Source organism: Seriola lalandi, unplaced genomic scaffold (assembly GCF_002814215.2).
Source record: "Seriola lalandi dorsalis isolate HSWRI2012SDOR001 ecotype SW California unplaced genomic scaffold, Sedor1 jcf7180002052274, whole genome shotgun sequence".
Lineage (NCBI taxonomy): Eukaryota > Metazoa > Chordata > Actinopteri > Carangiformes > Carangidae > Seriola > Seriola lalandi.
The window spans coordinates 1,612,200-1,632,817 of NW_019522827.1; the positions used below are offsets into that span (position 1 = coordinate 1,612,200).

Consider the following 20,618-nt stretch of genomic DNA (forward strand, 5'->3'; position numbering starts at 1 on the left):
CTGGGTGTGATTTCGACCACTGTAAGTGATGATTACAAATGTCAAACTGAAAAGGCAAGTCCAAAGTAAGTTCCTGATGATTACATACTTGACACCTCATATCAAAACAGAAAGTGCGTAATGGTTCCACTGACAACTCCCCGTGTTTGCAGAGTAAATCTCCTTTCTCCTGATCTGGTCACTGTCTGGTCACCGCTCCGAGACCCGGGGACATCCGAGATGGTGTGAGGTGTCCACTGAGGGGCGACAGTTGGGTGTGTGTACTCAGTCACAGACATAATAACACTTTGGCAGACACAGCAAACTCCCAGTTCATTTTCATGTGCAATGAAAGTTCACACATTTGAGGTCTGAAGGCCTCTTATGTCAGTGAAGCCCTCTGCAGACAAAGTATGAGATCATGGTCATCATCAGAGTGTATATCTACAACCCTCAAGGGCTGAGCCTCACCACTGGACACGGTTTTTTAAAAGTGCAGACAGATACTTTATGACATAGCGTTGATATGTGACCAAAATCCCCTTTATCTTGGTACTATATTTGATGGGGCAGACTGAAAAATAACATACAAATCTATCATGGAAGTAAATAGACTTTCTGAAAAAGTTAAGAAAAGCATTTAAGAAAAGCATTGGGATTTCCTTTTTCAACAAACTGCCATTTTTTTTAAAAGTGTTATTTCCTATTATTGGATGTTTAAATCTCGCTGGTAGTGTGTCATGGAGAAGGGACAGTTTCCTCAATAAACAATGTGCTTTCTATGCTCATAAAGAACACATTTGTTTTAAATGTCACAACAGGCAATAAAAGTTGACTAAATATATAACAAATAAATGCCATGTTAAAATCACCCATTTGATCCCGTAAGAAAAGATGACTTTACAGTCTAAGGTCAGCGACCATTTTAGATGGCCATCACACCACAGTTATATGTGGTTGGATTTGTTTCCCTTCCCTCCCTATGATATGCATCCACTTAAGCTCTGTGGACGTCACAGTGTGTTCTGAGCTGCTTGTAACAACAGAGAGGCTGCACACTGAATTTTCATGAGTACACCCTCGGTCTATATTCCCAAATGTGATTGATCCACTGTGTACTCTGGCAACAGGTTGAGTTCAGTAGTGGTTGTAAATGGTTATGTTTAAAATCTGTAAGTTATGGAGGGGCACACTTGTGTGCTTTGTGATTTTCTTTGGGTCAAGGTGGAGCCCCTGTATAATTGGTAGACTGTCTATCACCCTCAACCTCAAAAGATTTAATTGATTTAAGGGGACGCAATAATAGAAGTCCCATATCACAAAGACTGTATAGAGCTTGTCATGAACTATAGTGTTGTGGAGCCAATCATTTATGATCCTATTTTGGGTCCCAGTAGACTTTTCCATAAAATTTACATCAGACTCCCACATTGTTTTTTGTGCAATCCAACACGTTGTTAGGCTTATGTCAAAATCTTATAGGAGTTTAATGTTGTACTATTTAGGTCCCAGTGGAATGTATTTAAAAATGATCGGCATAAATTTCAGTAAGTCCAGATTTTATTGCAAAGTCTTTCCTACTGGATACAAAGCAAAGATTCATGAGGGGTTTCTTACTGAAAAGTAAAAAAACACTGGTCTTAGGTTGGCTGTTTCTCCCATTGTAATGTAAGGTGGTGACAGTTATTCAGGGGAATACAATGTTAAAACTCTCTGCCTGTGCAGCATTGTGTTGTATGTGTCTGCCATCTATTGGACTTATAAGAAACACCACTTTGCAGATTCTCTTAAATGCATAGTAAGAGAACACTTTTTGACACAGGTGAAATATTTCTTACAAAGTGCTTATCAGTGAAGGCAGTTCATGGTAATTTGTTTGCTGTTTATTCAGATTTACAGTATCACAGATAACACATGAGCCAAGTTTGCAAATAATGGGCATCTAGACAGGACTTATCACATTCTCACATTTACAAGATATAAATTAATCCCATTATCTTGGTGAACATGAAATGCACTGCAAAGATGAGGATCTCAGTGAGACGGGAGCAAAACCACAGCAAGTTGGTAGTGCCCATTCAAAAAGAAACATTTTTGTGTTTATGGTAATGAGGACCAGTGGTTTGTAAAATAGAGGAAAAAAATAAATACCCCCAAATTTATTAAAAGAACTCACTTATATCCTATAACATGTGTTGCGGTAGGAGCTGGGGTAGGACGCCAGGAAAAAGAGGGAGTGGGTGAGTGCAGGAGTCGGCCGAGCACGTGCCTCCTGAGGTCCTCTGGTCTCTGTCTGGGATCAGCCCGCCTTCACCAACCCCTGGGCTAGACTCCCATCAGCCCCATACCCTGTCTACTCCGGGCCAGACACCACCATGACCACTTGTACTGAGAGGCCTGACCACCATTGTGCCACAGCAGAGTACACAAACAAACAGTGCAGACACACACAGGTCTGCTCCCCTGCCATTACGTCGACTCATCAAGCCCACTCGGCTTAGTCATACCAGAGGCTTCCAGTGCAAGCAGCTCCCTCTTGGCTTTGGACGGAGAATCTGGCAGAAGATATTTGCTCATTTGTCCCCACACATGTATGTGGTTTGGTAACACTGCTAGGGACTGCTGCCCCAGCCTTTCTTACAGTCCAGATTCAGAGCCAGCCAGGCCGTTCCTGGGTAATGTCCTCCCACACAGTCTGACTATATGGCTTTTTGTTGCTCATATTCAGCTGTTTACGTCCTTACAATGTGTTTTCTGTGGATTTTGGTATGCAGTATGAACCAGCCAAATATGTGGGCATTGTTTCATCTTGCAAAACCAATCAGAGCCAATTTTAAGTGTGTGTCTCTGTACTGACTCACTCCTGAAATAGACTAGATATGAGTTAAGAGAATTGATGATGTACTGATTTTTTTTCCTCTTAACTTGTACAAAAAGAACTGGCCTACTACATGTGTACAGCCCCTCCTTGAAGTGTACACTTATTTTTCCTCCTTCAAAACTGATCACAAATGGACACTTCTGCTTAGCATAGCAATTGACAGATATAAGGGGAAATTGTGCTTATTTCCTGGATTAATTTATTTCCTTCTGGATTAGCAAAAAGATGATTCACCTCTTTCTACAAACTCTCCAAACCAGGCCATTTGGAATTATTTTCATTATTACATAAGTTAGGTTACTCACTCTTAATATGCTGTATACTGTATAAGTAAATATGTACAATGGACATTGGATTTTAAGCGTGGTTTTAGGGCTCTGTAGTTAATATATGCACACAAACACAGACACACACACACACACTCACATAAACACACACACACACATACACACACACACACACACACACACACACACACACACACACACACGCACACTGCATTTCTTCTCTCTTTTCATGTCGACCACAAGGCTGACCTGCTGGCCTCTATTTCCTCTGAAGAGGATATCCCCCTTCAGTAGAGCCTTAAAATCCATCACGGCAGACGACTCGAGAACCTGATGTATGCTTCTCCTCCTCTATTGTCTTTGAAGCGTTGGGAGGCTTTGGCTGGGCCCGGCCACAGTGATGATTACGGTCTCATAGTTAGGCCGTTACTGACATGTGTTCAGCTCACTCTCTGTCTGATGTCTCCCTGTGTTTGATGGAGAGAGGAGTTCTGGTTCACTGATAAACGTAATTAGGAATGCGGTTGTTGGTACCCATGCTCATGGTCTTTAACTACTGCTGCCTGCACCTTGTACTGTAAGAGATTTCCTGAAAATCCTACCTCCCCCATCTTCCAAATTGACATAAAGGCCATGTACAAAACCCACAGTCAATGTGTTTATATGCATGCTAGAGTATCTTGAGTAGCTTATATACATCCCTAGTGAGGGCATTTGGAGGACAAGCTGTTAACATACATCTTAACTGCTCCTCTGCAGATATGATTGAGTGCAAAAATAAACAGAATGGTCCAAATGTTGCTATGGAAACGGACGTTCCTGCGACCACCATGAACAAAAGTAAACTAGCTAAGATAGCTCTGTTTGCACATCTCTGTTTGCTAGCTAATATTGACATGTCCGAATGATCATAATCAAGTTTCCTGTCATGGGCATGGGTATTGCACATGATGTTTTCATAACCAAGGTAACGTCAAGTAAAATTATATTGAATTACTAATGTGATGAAAACACATATAGATAGATAGATAGATAGATAGATAGATAGATAGATAGATAGATAGATAGATAGATAGATAGATAGATAATTTATTTATCCCATAGGGAAAATGCATGTGTCCAGTAGCTCATTGGTAATAATGATAATAATTAACAGTTAATAATAAATAAACAATAATTATCAATACTTTGGCTAAGTTGTATAACCCAATGGCGGTGGGAACAAAGGATCTCCTGACCCTCTCTGTTCTGCAGCACAGTGAGATGAGATGTTTGTTGTCCAAGATGGCCTCCATCATACTCTCCACAACAGTCCTGAGCGAGTCCAGACCCCTGCCAAGCACAGACCCAGCTTTTTTGACCAGCTTATCCATTCCTCTTGTGTTCACGGCCTGGATTGGGCTGGAGCTAGCTAGTTAGCATGCTAACTTCAGTAGAAGAAAAGGTAAGACAGAAACAAAAGTTAATATTGGCATTGCTTTCCACACAGCTGCGGACAGTGTTTGGCGAGTAAAGGAAGTTTGATGTTGAACACACAATGTTTTTTCTAGACTGGTTGAAGTAAACAGCTGTGAATGCTAACACTGGCTATATAGCAATAGAAAAACTTACAAAAAGCTCCTTTAACTGCGTATTTATTATTGTAATCATGACAACAAATGTCCTCTAACCTTAACAAAGTATTTGTTTGAAGCTAAATCATGATCTTTCTTTTCCTAAACGTATTGTTAAATTGTATTATTACCATGATGTCGAAGATCTGGTACAACTGCTCATATGCTCTATAGTTCATATTATTGTTATTGTGATATTATTAATGACAACAATGCCGACAAAGGTCTGGTTCTATTTGACATGATGTACCAACATGTACTGTATATCCCCGAACCCAGAAGTGTAAACTCTGGTCAAACATTAGTCTTTAAATGATACTGTGAAGAAATACAAAACAAAAATACTGTAACTAAAATAGTGTTTATTCCATAGAAAAAATACCTCATCCAACGCACATAGTAAGAAAGAAAAAGTGAATGTTACAAAAACAAAGGCTTATACTGTTATGTCATGAAAAGAATATTGTTGAATGTCATCATCATATATTTAACAACCACTCTAAATGCATGCACTTTCAATTTAAAACAGTTCTGATTGTCTCATTTCATACAAGGTTTTTTTTTTTCTCCATATTTAGCTCCATTTAGCCAAATGCGACACAAGAGTTCACTTCAGGCTGAGCTTGTCAACAAAACAAAGTGTGGTGCTCTAACCAGAAGCAGCTAGTAGCCTTTCATCTCAGAAACTGTCACAAGTAATCAAACATAACATTAAAACCCCGACACTGATCTTTGCGTTGATATAACAAAACCAATGTGTACAGTGTTGACAATGGATGTCCTAGTACATGTGGTAAAATCTGGCAGCCACGTTCTCAGAACCAGAACTCGGAGACGAAGACGTGAACGTTGATGATGTTCTGGCCGGAGTCGCCCTGAGTTGTCAGGTTGCGCATGGACAGTTTCAGTACTGTAGTCAACGGACCAATCAGAGGTTTCACTTGGCGAACAACACCTGAAGGAGACAAAGAAGAACAACAGTGTCCTTAACAGTAGACAACAGTATGATAGATCATCTATAGTACAGTACCTATGCTGCTAATTGTACGTTCAGACTGAAAACATCAAAGTGACCAGACGTCGTTCATTTCCTATTTGAGCCAGCATCTCTTGACTGTTGGCTGAGTGTCTTGGGCGTTGTGGGCATCAGAAAAAGTTCAAATCCAGGCAACTTTATGGTAATAAGCTATAATGTGGTTCAGTGGCAACCAATCGAAATATAGAAGTGCTCCGCTCTAGAGAACAGGAGGAAGGATGCTGACTAGCACCATAGCATGTAAAACAGTGTTGCTTGACAACTGGGTGCGAATCAGTCGGTAACGTTAACGTCACTTATTTAAAAGGTTTCATGTGGTTAACTTACACCCTACTTGGGGTCAGTTGGTACAAAGATACCAGTTGAAATCTGTTTCCTTTTTTGGGCCTTTTCAATGCAATTTGCAAGACCAAGCATTCTTAACAAACTTGCTAGCTTTTTCATTTACGTCATCTGTATGAGAGCGCCCACGAACTCTGAGGGTCTGAATGTACAGCAAGAAAAACAACTGTCTGTGCTACATGTTAAGCATGTTAAGCTAATCTGAGATGATATATCGCAGGTAAGGACCATTGGTCTGTTATATTTCAGCTATTCAGTCATTTTGTTGTTTGGTTATTAGATGTTATTAGATGCTACCAGAACAGTGAATGAAGCAAAAAGCAGCAACATCAACAAGACTACAACACCAGCGAAATGTTGGGATGTAAATCTTTGCAAGCTTAACTAAAAGAACTGCGATTAACTAGTATTAAAGATGATGAACAAGATAGGGCTTGAATTTCAATGTTTTGATTTCTGTGTTGCTATTGGGTTTAAAGGATCACCCAAAACGTGTTTTTTCCCTTACCCCCCAGTGGTATCTAGCCATGCAGATAGTTTTGGTTTTAAATGCTGAGGTTTTGACTTAGAAATTTCTGCTTCCACCCCAATACAATTGAGGCCAGTGGAATTTTGTTTGTGGTGCTCAGCTCATTTAAAAGATCACATTTGTCATTCAACACATGATTCAAAAACAATGTCCTGATCACAGGCTGCCTAAACCAGTCAATTTTATACTGTACATACTTCAGTTTTATTCATGTTTCTTCAGTAGAAAGTAGTTCCAATGAATACTAAGGCTAACACAATTATCTCTTATGGCAAAAGAAAGCTCAATTTCCTAAGGGCATAAAATCTGGTATAAAACAAGGCCGTCTCTTTCACTTGGCAACATCACTTACTGCTAATGTTTCTGTCATCAGGTGAGCCATGGAATCAACTGGTACATTTGGATGAGTATTTAAATGAAGTGTCATGTTGACGGGCTAAACAAAGGTGATGTCAAGACTGTCTGTGACAATCCGAATTTTATTTCTCCCTCCCACCGTCCACCCTCTCTGTGGACAAAAGACACCCTCTATCAGGGTAAAACAGATGGGAGAATAAACATACTGAAACAGAGCATTACTGAATGCCCGTGGAATTCACTGGGTGCTCTTTTTAAGTGAACATGCGATTACAGGGGGAAAAATGCCAGTGTTTATACAGGCTGTCAGCGGGCCTTTTCTCTGCACAGGGCTGGTGACATTTCAGCTCTGGCCTGTTTGAACAGTCATCGCCAGAGTGCAGTCAGGCAGCACAATCACCACACTGTCCTCCGATCACACCTTCAACCATCCTTTTTTCTTTTTCTCATTGGCTCCTCTTGTGTTTCTCTTATTCATTACTGATTCAGTAAAGTGTTCAAGTGTTTAGCAGGATGACTCAAGTTTTAAATTCACCATGGATCGCAATAACGACATATCACTGCCTTGATTGGTCTGAATTATGAGACTCCTTGCTGTGGTACTTGTGATATAGTAGTAAAGCCCATTTGGTCATTGTTCATCAAAGAGCAAATTATTCATTATTCGACCTTTGGGCCACTGGCATTGTGTGATGGCAGATTCTCCCACTCCCTCATTCTCCTCCTTCTCTTCCTCCCCTTCTCTTCCCTTCCTGAGGGGGCCTGGTGTTTGTGGCACCATCACTGTGGCCCACAAGGGTAAATGAGTCCCATGTGTTTGATGGAGGGGAGCAGTCACAGTCACGCGATACAGCCATGGAGGCATTCCTCCAGGAATCCATCTTTAACTCTGGGAGGGGCAAGCTATAGGAGCTTGAACTGCTGTCTCTCTCCCTCTGTGTGTGTGTGTGTGTGTGTGTGTGTGTGTGTGTCACTTTCTTTTGCTCTCTCGTCCTTCTCTGAGTCGGATCTGTGGGTACACAACAGATTCCAGAAGATTCCGGGCGATAAGCACTTGGAGGAGTGTGGAATGGGGCCCACTTCTACCAGGGTTGCCCCCTTGTTTTGGTGTTTTGGGACTCTGTTGCATAGTGACACCAGACGGAGGGGAGCGGGACTGAGATTTTATTGTTTCCAAAGCGTCAGCGGCATCAGAGAGAGCTAACCTTTGCTTAAACCTAACAACAGCCGCAACATTAAGAAAATAACTGACATGGAAAAAGAGATTGAATTTTGAGTCTGAAAATTATTTTCAGACATAAGCCAGCTGAGATGGCACGCAACTCTGAGTTGACCAATGCACTCAAATTGAGTTCAGAAGGTTCATGATTTGTGCATGTGCTTAAATCGAATAAAAATCAGTTCAAAAGCTTCTGTGCTGGGTTTAGCAAGCACACAATGAAGATGAGTAAGATATCATTATGAGCACAATATGGACCACCGCAAAGACAGATGGGTTCTAGTACACATTAAGGTTTTTTTTTTTAATTACAGTGTACAGTAAGTGTGGCCTAAATCTAATGAGGACTAAACACTCTATAATCAGGGTCAACTGAGGGTAAGTTTTCCACTGAAAATCCTAAAGATTTTTTCTATGAAAGAAAGCTAAACAATCTCACCACATAAAAAAATAACTAGCAAAAACACAGACACACATTGTATCTAAACTGAAAATTTATTAAGGACATCTAAATAGTGCAATATGTGGAATGTGTCTGAGGCTCGTTAGTGTTTTGTAAATTTGTTTGTGGTCTAATTAGCACATATGGACGGCACAACTGTGTTCTTAAAAATTCTGTTATGGTGTCCTCCTCCAAATCCCCAAATTCCCCTGAGCTCACTGCTGATGATTTGAAACTTAACTCAAAACACAGTTCAGTGTTCCTCAACTCAGATTTTTAAATTTTGTTATTGGGCGTGATAACCAGACAGTAAGTCAGTAAGATGTAACCTGTAAGATGTATCATGGTTTCTGTAGTGATTTGTGGCTTGGTAAGAAACACCTAATTTGTCAAAACATGTTTTACTCAGCTTCTAGTCTTTGTTTAACTTATCTTTTTCCACAGCCGTGAGGGCAAGAAAGGAGTCATTATGTTATTACAATGTGGGCTCGTGTGCCCAATTCTGCACAAAGCAGCCTGATACTAAAGTCAGTGTATGTGACCTCTTGGAAGCCTCTGTGAAATCCTAACATGATGACTCTGTGTTTCCGTAAGCTTCCCATCAAAAGCACAGTGGTATCCTCAATGAGGGGAAAGCATCAGCTAACAGCTGGGCCTCAACATACTCACAGTGAACCTGAGGTGAAACCACAACCGCATACTCATCTTTAACATTTCATCCGGGCTGTAAGGCAAAAAGCCAGCAGCCACATAACAGGTTGACTTTGATTGGCTCCCATACCACCTGAGATCCATATAAATAAACACGGGGAGGTTTTCACAACCCTGCAGCTGACAATTTACCCTGTGACTGAGTTGCAAGGTCATGTCATCTGAGGCCTGAGGTACCCGAGCGCGAGATCCAGTTGTAGTGCTGGAAAGGTTTGTGGCGTCTTTCCATCTCGCTGAGGTATCTGCCACAGGGTGCAAAGGTGACCCCGCTGACTTAAACAGCCACCATCAAACAAACAGCTGTACAATCTGTCCCTTCTCCAAAACATTCCGCCACACCATAAAGTAGCCCCTTAAGTAGAAAATAGCCTTAAATAAATGCACACTAGTAGCAGGGACACTGCCACAAAACAAAGTGAAGCAAATGCCAGGAGGCATTTGTCATCCTTCATGGCCACGAGGGCTGCAATATTGAAGGGTTACATGTAAACAGTGCAATTTCTGGGTTTTCTGGTTTCTACAACTCAGCGAGGAAGTGTATGACAAAATCCAAAATGAACGGTTTTAACACCAGAGACAAATGAAAAGTATGCATTGGCCTCACCACAGTATTGTATAATGACACGCTGGTTGTGGCGCTATGCATGCTCACTGCAGTGAAACCACTGGAGAGTATCCAGGTGGTGTACAAAGTTCCAGTATGCAAAGAGGGTACTGGAGGGCATTCTTCAGCATCATTATGGCTGTAACTGTACCATGTTTTGTATCTAACCATACAGCTGATGTTCAGCTGAGCACTGCCGGCGTAAACATGAACACAGCAAAGAGTGGTTTCTTGTTCATTGATTCTTTTTTTACAGCCTAAAACTTGAACTCCAAAAAAATCCATAAAAGCCAGGAGACATGCCAAAGAAATTACTAACTAGCTCCCTTGTTACCCCATTAGCAAAGCAACCAATTTCAGTTTTGATAACCCGTCAACATGGCTGAAATATAACCCTTCAAACTGCCAACATAACCCACTGTAGGAAGAGTGTACAGGACCTTCATGGAACGGATCTCGTGTTTACGGCCATTGTCACTGGCCACTAGTGCACAGACGGCCAGTCGGGTCAGGCTGTCCAAACACAACTCTGACCACTCCAAAGAGGGGGTGGGATCCATGCGCACCCCTGCTCTTGAAAGGCCAGCATATGTGGCTTGATCTTTTAAGGTCAATTAACAGTGAGTCATAGTTACAGATCGCTCAAATGGCCCATGGGTCATTGTTGGAAAGCGTCATTCACTGGGTACTGACATCACTGAAAAGTAGCCGTGGGGAATTGGTTGGTTCTTTTCTTGGACTTCTTGGTTTTAGCAGTCGTGGGCCAGAGCAGCTGACATTACATAACATGCGCCATTATCTTTACCGCAACATTTGCACTATATTACAAGTGACATTTCAAAGCTAAGAACCATAACTAAGGGAAAGAAAATAGACTTTAAAAAGTACTTTTTTATCTATTTTGGCATGTCACGAGGTAAAAAAACAGCATTGATTTTGTGAATTGAGTGATTAACTAAATAAAGTTACATTTTTATTAAAATCACAGTGCCAGAAAGCAGAGAGTAATGATGAGCATGATACAGTATGATGGATCAGCAAAAATCTGGTGAATTATTACGACAGTTTTATTGCATGTGTAAATACCAATGTCTTTTTGACTGTGCACACAGTACATGGTCTGCATCACCATCTCGCCATCAGTACGTGTTCGCCTGTGGCGTTGTTGGGTGGGGAAGACCCTGTTTTGATCAACTGTACTAATCTCCACTGGGACAGACAAGGATTCCTTGTGGGCTTGGCACACTCTGGTGGGCCTGCTGCTGCCATGTCATGATTCATCTAAATGACAACCATTCAAAAACTTGAGGAGCTCGATGTCTGCTTATCTGGCTGTCCTCATCTCCTCACCAGCACAGCCACAAGCCAGAGCCACAAGCTCTGCTGGCTCTGAAGTAAGTCATGTCTCACACAGAAGGCTCACATTCCACCAGCCACTGTGGACGGCAGCACTGACGACCACGGCTACCTGCATAGAGACAAACTGTTCACTTCCTCCTCTATTCATCCTGCTGTCCGCCTCGCTGGCTGCCAGGCCTGTGCCAATGGCAGCACAAAAGATATTTATTCTCTGCACAGGATATAAACCGCGAAGGTATATTTTCACCTGCATTAAAAAAATGAATGGAATTTAGCTGAGGCGTCTGAGTCTTACAGTGTCTCCAGGATGTCTATGATTTATGAAGAGACGAGTCTGTATTATCTATAGCTGCCCAGTTAGATAAACATAAACACTGCAAAAAAGAACTGTTTTTCAGCTAAAAAAAATTAGACAGCAGTGATTAATTGTACAGACAAATCCCTCCAGATGACAAATAATTAGTCATGAAGAGGAGTCATTTGGACAGATTCATGGGTGGATGACTAAACATGTCCTGACTGTTTGATTCCACAGCTGGCTACTCGCTGTATCGTACATTCCACTTATGCACATTCATGTTGGTCAGCCAGCTGGCGGAGTTAAGTGAAAACATAACTCATATAAACGTGCGATCTAGATAACTTTTGTTAACTTTGTATTTTTCATGGTGAGAACAGGAAGAAATGGGGTTGGTGGGTTGTCACGTCTTTTACCCTCAAAAATGTCTCTGAGCAACAACTAAGTAATGGTTAAGGCAAAAAGAATGGAAGAATGGATGAGCTCAGCAAACTGACCTGGATACTTGAACGTAATAAAAATGGTAGTCTATGATACTGTCACTGGGAGTGGTTACAGATAATGTCGATCCTCTCCAATGGACACACTCGGCACTTTATTAGGAACACCTGTACACCTGCTTAGTCATGCAGTTATCCAATCAGATTGCCTCTGAGACTGCTGATCCTCCTAAACTTAGAATGGAGCCAAAAACAAAATCCATCCAGTGAGCAGCAGTTCTGTGGATGGAGACACCTTGCTGAGAGGTCAGTGGAGGGTGGGCAGACTGGTTGGAGCTGACAGGAAGGCTCAAGTAACTCAGATAACCACTCTTTACTACTGTGATGAGCAGCTTCTGATGAAAGCTTCTCAGAATGCACATCACGTTTAATCTTGAGGCTGATGGGCTACAACAGCAGTAGACCACATTGGGTTCCACTCCTGTCAGCCAAGAACAGAAGTCTGAGGCTGCAGTGGGCACAGGCTCACCAAAACTGGACAGCTGAAGACTGGAAAAACGTAGCCTGGTCTGATGAATCTGGATTTTTGCTGAGGCAGCAGATGGTAGGGTCAGAATCCATTGACCCAACCTGCCTTGTGTCAACAGTCCAGGATGGTGTTGGTGGAATATAAAGGTGTGGGGAATGTTTTCTTGGCACACTTTGGGCCCATTAATAGCAATCAATCACTATTTCAAAGCCTCAGCCTATCTGAGTATTGTTGCTGACCATGTGCTCCCCTCCATAGCCACAATCTATCTTCTAATGGCTGCTTCCAGCTTGATAAAGCACCATGTACCAAAGCAAAAGTAGTCTTCAAACTGGTTTCATGAACATGACAATGGGTTCAGTGAACTTCAGTGGCCTCCCCAGTCTCCAGATCCCAAATCCGTTTTTGGGATGTGGTAGAACACGAGATTGGCAGCATGAATGTGCAGATATGACAAATCTGCAGAAATTATGTGATGCAATCATGTCAATATGGAGCAGAATCTCAAAGGAATGTTTCCAACATCTTGTGGACGCCATGCCACGAAGAACCGAGACCCCACCCAGTATTAGTATGATGTATACCTAATAAAGTGCTCAATGTATGTCATCTGTGTTGCAGGAAGTCCCCCAGGCCCTGCCCATGCTTCCAGCAGAGACAGCGGAGTCAGTGTTTTCAAAGGGAGGACTCATCTATCCACCTGCTGACAGCCAAAATCAATCATCCCATTATCAACCCTATTCAAACAACCTGTCCCGAATCAAAAGTGGATGACAGCATTAGCATGAGCAATGCATTCCTGCATTGTCTGTGTTTTCAAAATATGCGTATATGTCATAAATGTTGTCTTTGCTTTGAGGATGATATATATATATATATATATATATATCACTGGTGGATCCGCTGTGTGTCTACATACCTGAAGGGATTTTGTGTGGTCGCCGCTGTGCTACTGTGGTCGTCATGGGAATTTGTAAGTGTTTGATTGGTTCTGATCATTTTTTTCCAAGTGCTGAGGATTGGTTGTGTTTGCACAGATGCATAAGGCTGTCAGGGTTGTCATCCAGATGTGACAGTGCTGGGAAAGCCAGTGATGGATGACCAGGAACTAGGAAAGAGTGGTGCGGCCCCGATTTGGTGTGCCGTCAGCCAATATATGCGTGTGCATGTGCGTGTGTGTATGTGCGCATATGTCTATGCATACGCCGCATGCCTGTGTGTGCAGCCGACTGGTTTTCAAATAGTGAGTTAAGTGAGCAGAACGGAAAAGAGCATCAGCCAATCAAACCTTTAAAGAATCACTTTTTCAAGTTAGCAACGGATTCTGAGGATTCCTAATTGCCTCTTTTGTCCCTTTCAAAAACACAAAAAGTGGCCAAAAATAATGACCAAAGTTAGTTTGAGTTCACGCACTTGTTCATTAGTGGAGTCTCAATGTCTGCTACTTTTCACATCCCACCAAGCTGTAATACCACTGTTGGAGACCCTGGAGATACTGGAAACTAAGCTTCCTTAAGTGACACGTCAGCGAGCCTCATACAATGGTTACGCAACAGCAGCATATGCGGGCCAAAGCACCAGCAGCACAACCCACTAAATAAAACCAAGAGGGCCTTCATAGCACCGTGGACGCCACACTTCACAGCGAGCAGTCAGTGACCAAAGGCTCCAGTGCACAGGGCCTCAATTTGGATATGTGATGGGCAACTGGTGCTAACATGCAAGAGCTGCATCCAATAAGCATCCAATGGGTTTGGGAGAGAAGTGGCTCCTCACAAACAGACCTTTCATGTGGTCGTCAGTTTAAGTGCTCTAATGCTCGGCGAGACACTGAGGCCTAGCGTGGGGAAATGGAACAATACATTTAACCACATGAAGCAAAGCACCCAGGATTACTTCTGCACATATTTTCTCTCTCTCTCTCTCTTTCCTTTTTCATTGAATCACAGTCTCTCACTTTGTGTTTCTCTCTCTGCAATTTTATCCTCTCTCCCTTCCTTGCACACACACATACATACTTGCCCCTGCAAACGAACACCGCTATAAACAGGGAATTTCTCCTAAATCCTCACAGACACACACACACAGTAGACAATATATAACAAAATAAGGCTTATCACTCGTGCAAAATTACACCATTGCACATTCCAACGAAAACATACCATTATGAAAGGGTACAATATAATTATAACTGCTTTTACTGTGAATTATGTGAATTATTGCTGGTAATAAACATTTCTCTCCCATGTCTTTGTGTGAATTTGTGTGCGTTTGATGAGCACACATCTGTTTCTGCACAAGTGTATAAAAGAGGAACACTTGCGTGCGCCCACAATCCAGTCTGAACCAGTGACAGTCACACACTCTCCTCCTCCTCCTCCCTCTTTCATTCTGTAAAGACAGATGTGCACACTGACAGGCCATCCTTTCATCCATCAGCAAGAAGAAGGAGAAGAAGAAGGAGACGCTGTCCTTCCACTACCACCCTGCCTGCATCTCAGCACACAACCAAAACAAAAACACCTAGACGGGCCCAACAATGTGTCATCCTCAGGCTCACAACACCCTCATTCTCCCAGGAGCCAAGGCTCAGTTCATCTCTCCCACAGGCGCGCAGGAGCCTTGGGTCACCACCAGACTAAAGGATGGGAATGGCTTCTACCCAAACATGTGCTGTTGTTACACACCACTGGAGATGGTATCTGCTGCTCCTACTTGAACTAGCGCAGGGCTCTTCTTGCATGCTGGCGGTCGCTGAACAGGTAGTTATGATGAACTGCTTGTCAGCTGCAATCACTCATGCACATGTGCATGTAAGTACACATGTATAGATTTATACACGCTATTCCTGTGCATTCAGACCGCCATAACTCATTGTGGAAAGTAATGATCTGCTTGGGATAAGCCTAGCCGTGGATAAGTGAATTAAATGGTACTTTGTTTAACCACAAGACTGTGAAAATTGATGCCAAATATTTGGTGAGACAGAAACAGGCCTTCGTCTGTCTCAGAGAGCCACTCAGAGGACAACGCTCCAAAGACACAGACACCAAGAGCTCCCGTGAAGATGATGACAGCTACATGATGCCACCACACTGCCGAAGACCAGAATGGGCAGTGTCACATGTACTTATGTCAGGGGGTCCAGACAATCCCTATGGAAAACTTCTCTGCCTTTTTGTCCCTTCTCAGTGTCCACATGTGAGTTTGATTTGTAAAAAAAAAAAAAAAAAAAAAAAAAACACATATATATTTCAGAATGAGAAATGAGGTCAGAAAAACCACCAGCTTTGTCAAAAAGAAATGCAATTTCCAGTCACAGAGGCTGTCGGGTGGCGCTGGCTGCATGTCGAAGCTTCTGTTGTCAAACGTTTGCACCAGGTTGGTCAAAGTAAAATCTCTGTACTCACCCACATACAAGCCATTCTCTACCCGCTTGACGATGTCGAAGGCGTTCTCCACGTTGCCTTCCAGGATGTCAAACTTGACGTCGTATCTGCCTAAGTGATAGGCTCCGAAAGCCGGCACCGTGGTTCTCAGGAAAACAATCTCTGTTGGAAGATAACAATTAGACGCAAAAAGCTTTTGGAGCCTAAACCCTCATAATCACACTGGGATTGCGCCTCCAAACTTGTGCCAACTCTTGCATTCCTTTTTTTTTTTTTCTTTCCAAGAGAAAGACAATAAAATGGGAGACGGAAAAGGTCTGTGTTTATTGTATACTGAGAGGGTCACAGGAAGGTTGAGGCTTTTCAATACTATTGTTCGGCTGAAGGGCCTTGAGTCCTTTACACCCCGACTCGGCGCTTATGAGAAATGACAAGAGCTTAACTCCCCGTGACGTTGAGCATGAGTGTGTCTGAAACATGCTCTGCATGCCGGCCAATAGATGCTTGTCAGCTGTCAGTGTCTGCGAGTGATTACCGTGGTTACTCATATCCAACTAGCATGGCACTTAGTCTCTGGTGTGGGCCAGCCAAGCCCAGACTGCACGGAGAACATCATGGAATTGCTAATTTAGGGGGTCAGAGGTGGTCATATGGATTCTGACAACTGCAGGAAAATGCATTTGATGGGAGCTCAGAGATTAAAGGAGATAAAGTAGAGCCAAAAAAAAAAAAAAAAAAAGACTTTGAGAGAGGCTTGTAAGGCATTAACAACCTCGTAAATCACGAGTTTGTCTTCGTAATGATGAGGAACTTGTGCACCATGAGGGAACTTTTGAAACGAAATAAAAGACTTGACTTTGACATCCAAGATGTTAAATTCAAACTTGGTCTTTACAAAGGAGACAAGTCAGAGCATGGTTATATTGGGTTATGAAAACAGCCAGGTCGCCATGTATAAGTCCAGTTAATGTGCATGGCAGCCATATAGCCACATTGTGAGTCATGGGCCGTGGATCTCTGGCGCTCCTCAGGGGACCTATAGGCTGCAGCTCAAAGCCCAGGCCCGGCTTGGGTTGCAGGGCTCCTTTCATGGAGAGCGAGGAGAGAAGCCCCTGACAAAAAGTCAAGCCACCACTGGGTAGGGGCTTGTAATTAGCAATTAGCGGGTGGGTCCAAGTTTTGCTTTGGCCCAGGCCAAACCCACAAAATGTTCTCCTAGTTTATAATACCACGGCCTGAGCTGCAGAGAGACCCGAGCGGGGCTCTGGAGGACGAGGTGAAAGCTCTGTTGGGGTAGAGAGTTAATTTACGAGAAGATAATGACCCACGGTAAACTGCCCCCTTAAACACAGATGGGCACTTCAAAGCAGGGGCAGCAAGTGGAGATAATTACACCTCCATGTGTGTATTAATGCACGTACATATCTGCATCAAAACTTCATTCATGTGTCGTTTATGTTCATTTGTGCATGTGTGCCTTTGTGCATTCGAAAAGCATGCTTGTGAACGTGTGTGTGTGTGTGTGTGTCTGTATGTGTGCGCATGTGTGCAAGCACATATGCACGTCTTCTTCATCTCTTCATGCCTCACGTGGCCCAGCCCAGGAGAAAAACCCCAATACTTTCAGACCAGAAAGAAAAACAGACTTTTTGGATGAAAGTCCTCTGGTCAAGCGTAGGGCCTTTTATTTTTTTGGTAATTATTATTTATAGTCAGCACATTGATAACGCCCCAACACAAACACTGCAGGGCATCATTCATTCTGTGCGCGGTGATGTTGCTGTACCACAAATTGTTCAGACCACCGGCCAGAGCCCAGAGCCCCATAACTCAATGTCAAAGGGGAGGAAAAAACCTCCTGCGCGCCACTATGTTCTTATTTTAAGGATATCCCCACTAGGGACCAAGTGCATCCTTACTGGCCTGACAGCTCAGGACAGGAGGAACCTAGGACATCTGAATTTACAGTTATTATAAGCCACAGCCCTCGGGCAGCAGCCTCACAGCATGTCAGACTATTTATACTCTCTCCTGCTGGTGCACATTTCCCTCTCCTTTGCCACTGCATCCCATCGCATGTCACTTACTCAGCCTTGATTTGGATTATCTGTCTGCTTTGGGGTTTACACCCGCAATATGCAGTGGAAATCTGTGCATTTCACATTAAGTCCAAAATGAACTAAAAACGTGTATAAAAAAAGATGAAGACAGATGTATTTGCGGTGCAAGGTAACTGATGTCTGGGAAGTGGCATCAGTGCATTAAAAGGTTCAATCTGGCTTCTGACAGGAATTTGGAGGCATGGAATTACTTTGAGGACTTTTAAATGGTGAAATTTGAAGTATATGCACATATAGTACATAAATGAAGAGTTTGACTCATGGATGGGAAATTTGACTTTTGTGTTTCTGAGCTAATTTAAAATACGTTACTTGTTTACTTCTGTGTTTACAAACAAAAATCATCAGGAAACATAATAATACTAATAAACTAATAATAATAACTAAGAACATTATTAATACATTCATTTGTTGTCTAGCATTATAGTATATGCATTTAAAAAACCTTGCGTATAGATTTTTTGTTGTCAGATGACCCTTTTTCAATCAGATCACAGACTGTACCTTTAACTTTACAGATAGTATTACTAGATATTTGCATGTATCATTGGATTTCCTCTTCACTAAAGCTACTGGAATAATAGTAATATGAAACTATGTGAGGAAGTCTTCATGCCTCCATCTGTGATGTGGCCTCACATTCCAGCTGCTCTGTTTGCTGTATGTGATTAAACCCCACAATGTACCATTATCAAGAACTGGATTTGACTTGAACATGTGTTATTTCTATTTCAATTTTAATAGAAAACGGTTCATCCAACACATAAACCATAAAATACTGCAAAACGTCAGACTTTATCATGCAACCATCATCGAATTACACTTAGTTGTAGGCAGACTTGGGGCATTACCATTTATAAAAGTTACTCTGACCTAGAACGCCACCTAGCGGCTTTTGCAATGCCTTACCTCCAAGAAGATACATTCATTTGGGCTTAATTTATACTGCTGAATAATGATCCATAACTCTAGTGTTAAAAAGTTGATTACGTAAAATGCTACAGTGCTAAAAACTGCTTTTTTTTCATATCCACTCTTAAAAATTATGTGTCATCTTTAACATATGTTTGATGTGGGACAGAGTCATATTTGGTTTAGTCATGTTTTTTTTAAAGTGATGTCTACAGACCAGGCTGGATAACTGATCAGAAAACAGTGGGCAGCCACAGACTCCCTCTCTTAGTTGGTTTGTAGTAATTTGAAGATTGAAAATTTGTTTTAAGGACCACAGGAAGTCGTGCGCAGCCAAGAAATCGTCCCACATATCCCGCCAGAAAAAAAAACAGACCTTGTTGTTTTTACACTTTGGTTTTCGAAAGATTAAACAAACAAGATACAACATGTTCATCAGGGAGCTTTGGAGGAGTTGCCAGGCAGATTTTGTTAACTTTGGACAGAGCCATGATAACTGTTTCCAGTCTTTATGCTAAGCTAAGTTCGGCAAATGCTGATGGTAGCTTCTTTCTTGACATTAGAGCGGCATCATATCTTTTCATCTGACTCTCAGTGAATAATTGTATTTTACAAAATATTAATAAAACTATTCTTTTAAGAACATGCAGCTCTCAGTTATAATTTTAACTGAAATTGGCTTTTTTGGTATCAAAACCCAGTTTAACAAATTCTTGAATACATTTTTATATTTAAAGATAACAAGATAATGTGCAGATAGTAAGGACTCCAAGGGCTATTAGATGCCCACAGCTATTTCTTGCACCAGCGTCCTGGAGCAGATTAACACTTACTGTATCTACAAACAGTCTACCCACATTTTTAGGTAGGACTAGACTTACTGACATAAGTCCATGAATGAAAGCAACATAAATGATGTTTGGTTGTGAAGGTGAATAATGATCACTGACTGAAAATCATAATCTATATTTATATTTGACTGCATATGTTTCTATGCAGTATATTCTGCTACGTTTTATATGTTACAACATAGCATACACTGCACCATTGTGCTACACTATCACTATACTGTGTGTTCATGTTGCCACAAGGCAATTAATTTAAAATGAAACATCCTTTTTAAGAGTGAAGTAACTTATGTAATCCTACGTAACACTTGTGTTTATTCTAGTAGGGGATTGTAAGGTACTCTGGGCTCATCCTGGGTAACAAACACCAGCACTTTAGCTAGGTATGTGCTGATCGTGCCATAGCGACGTAGTCTTAGCTCCACGGACAGATCAAAGTCCTGCGCCTTGTTGATGAGTTTTGCCACCGACATCACGCCACCGGTGGGCATCTGATCCGTCTTGAAGAAACCGTCGTCGTTGCCAGCAGTGATAGCAATCTGGATGTCGTCACCAGGCACAGTGTGGGAGGGGCCCATGCGGAAGATGTTGGTGAAGACGGGAATGTTGGTGGGGAAGGTGAGGTGGTAGTAGGTTATTCTCAGGGGCATGGCCAGGCACTCGACAGACTCATTGCAAAGCAAGCGTTCACATCGACTGCAAAAAGAGAAGGGTGGGGTGGGG

The 20,618-nt window shown here is 42.2% G+C and overlaps 1 protein-coding gene across 1 annotated transcript in view; it reads right to left on the reverse strand.

The window, feature by feature from the left end:
- Positions 1-5,102: 5,102 nt before the first annotated feature.
- Positions 5,103-20,618, reverse strand: part of fbln1 (fibulin 1) — a 32,137-nt gene continuing 16,621 nt past the window's right edge. The window contains exons 15-17 of the mRNA XM_023400281.2: positions 20,214-20,591; positions 16,037-16,218; positions 5,103-5,715 (exon numbers count right to left, since the gene is read on the reverse strand). Coding sequence (XP_023256049.2) covers positions 5,576-5,715; positions 16,037-16,218; positions 20,214-20,591 — 700 coding nt within the window. The 3' untranslated portion in view covers positions 5,103-5,575. The remainder of the gene's footprint in view (positions 5,716-16,036; positions 16,219-20,213; positions 20,592-20,618) is intronic.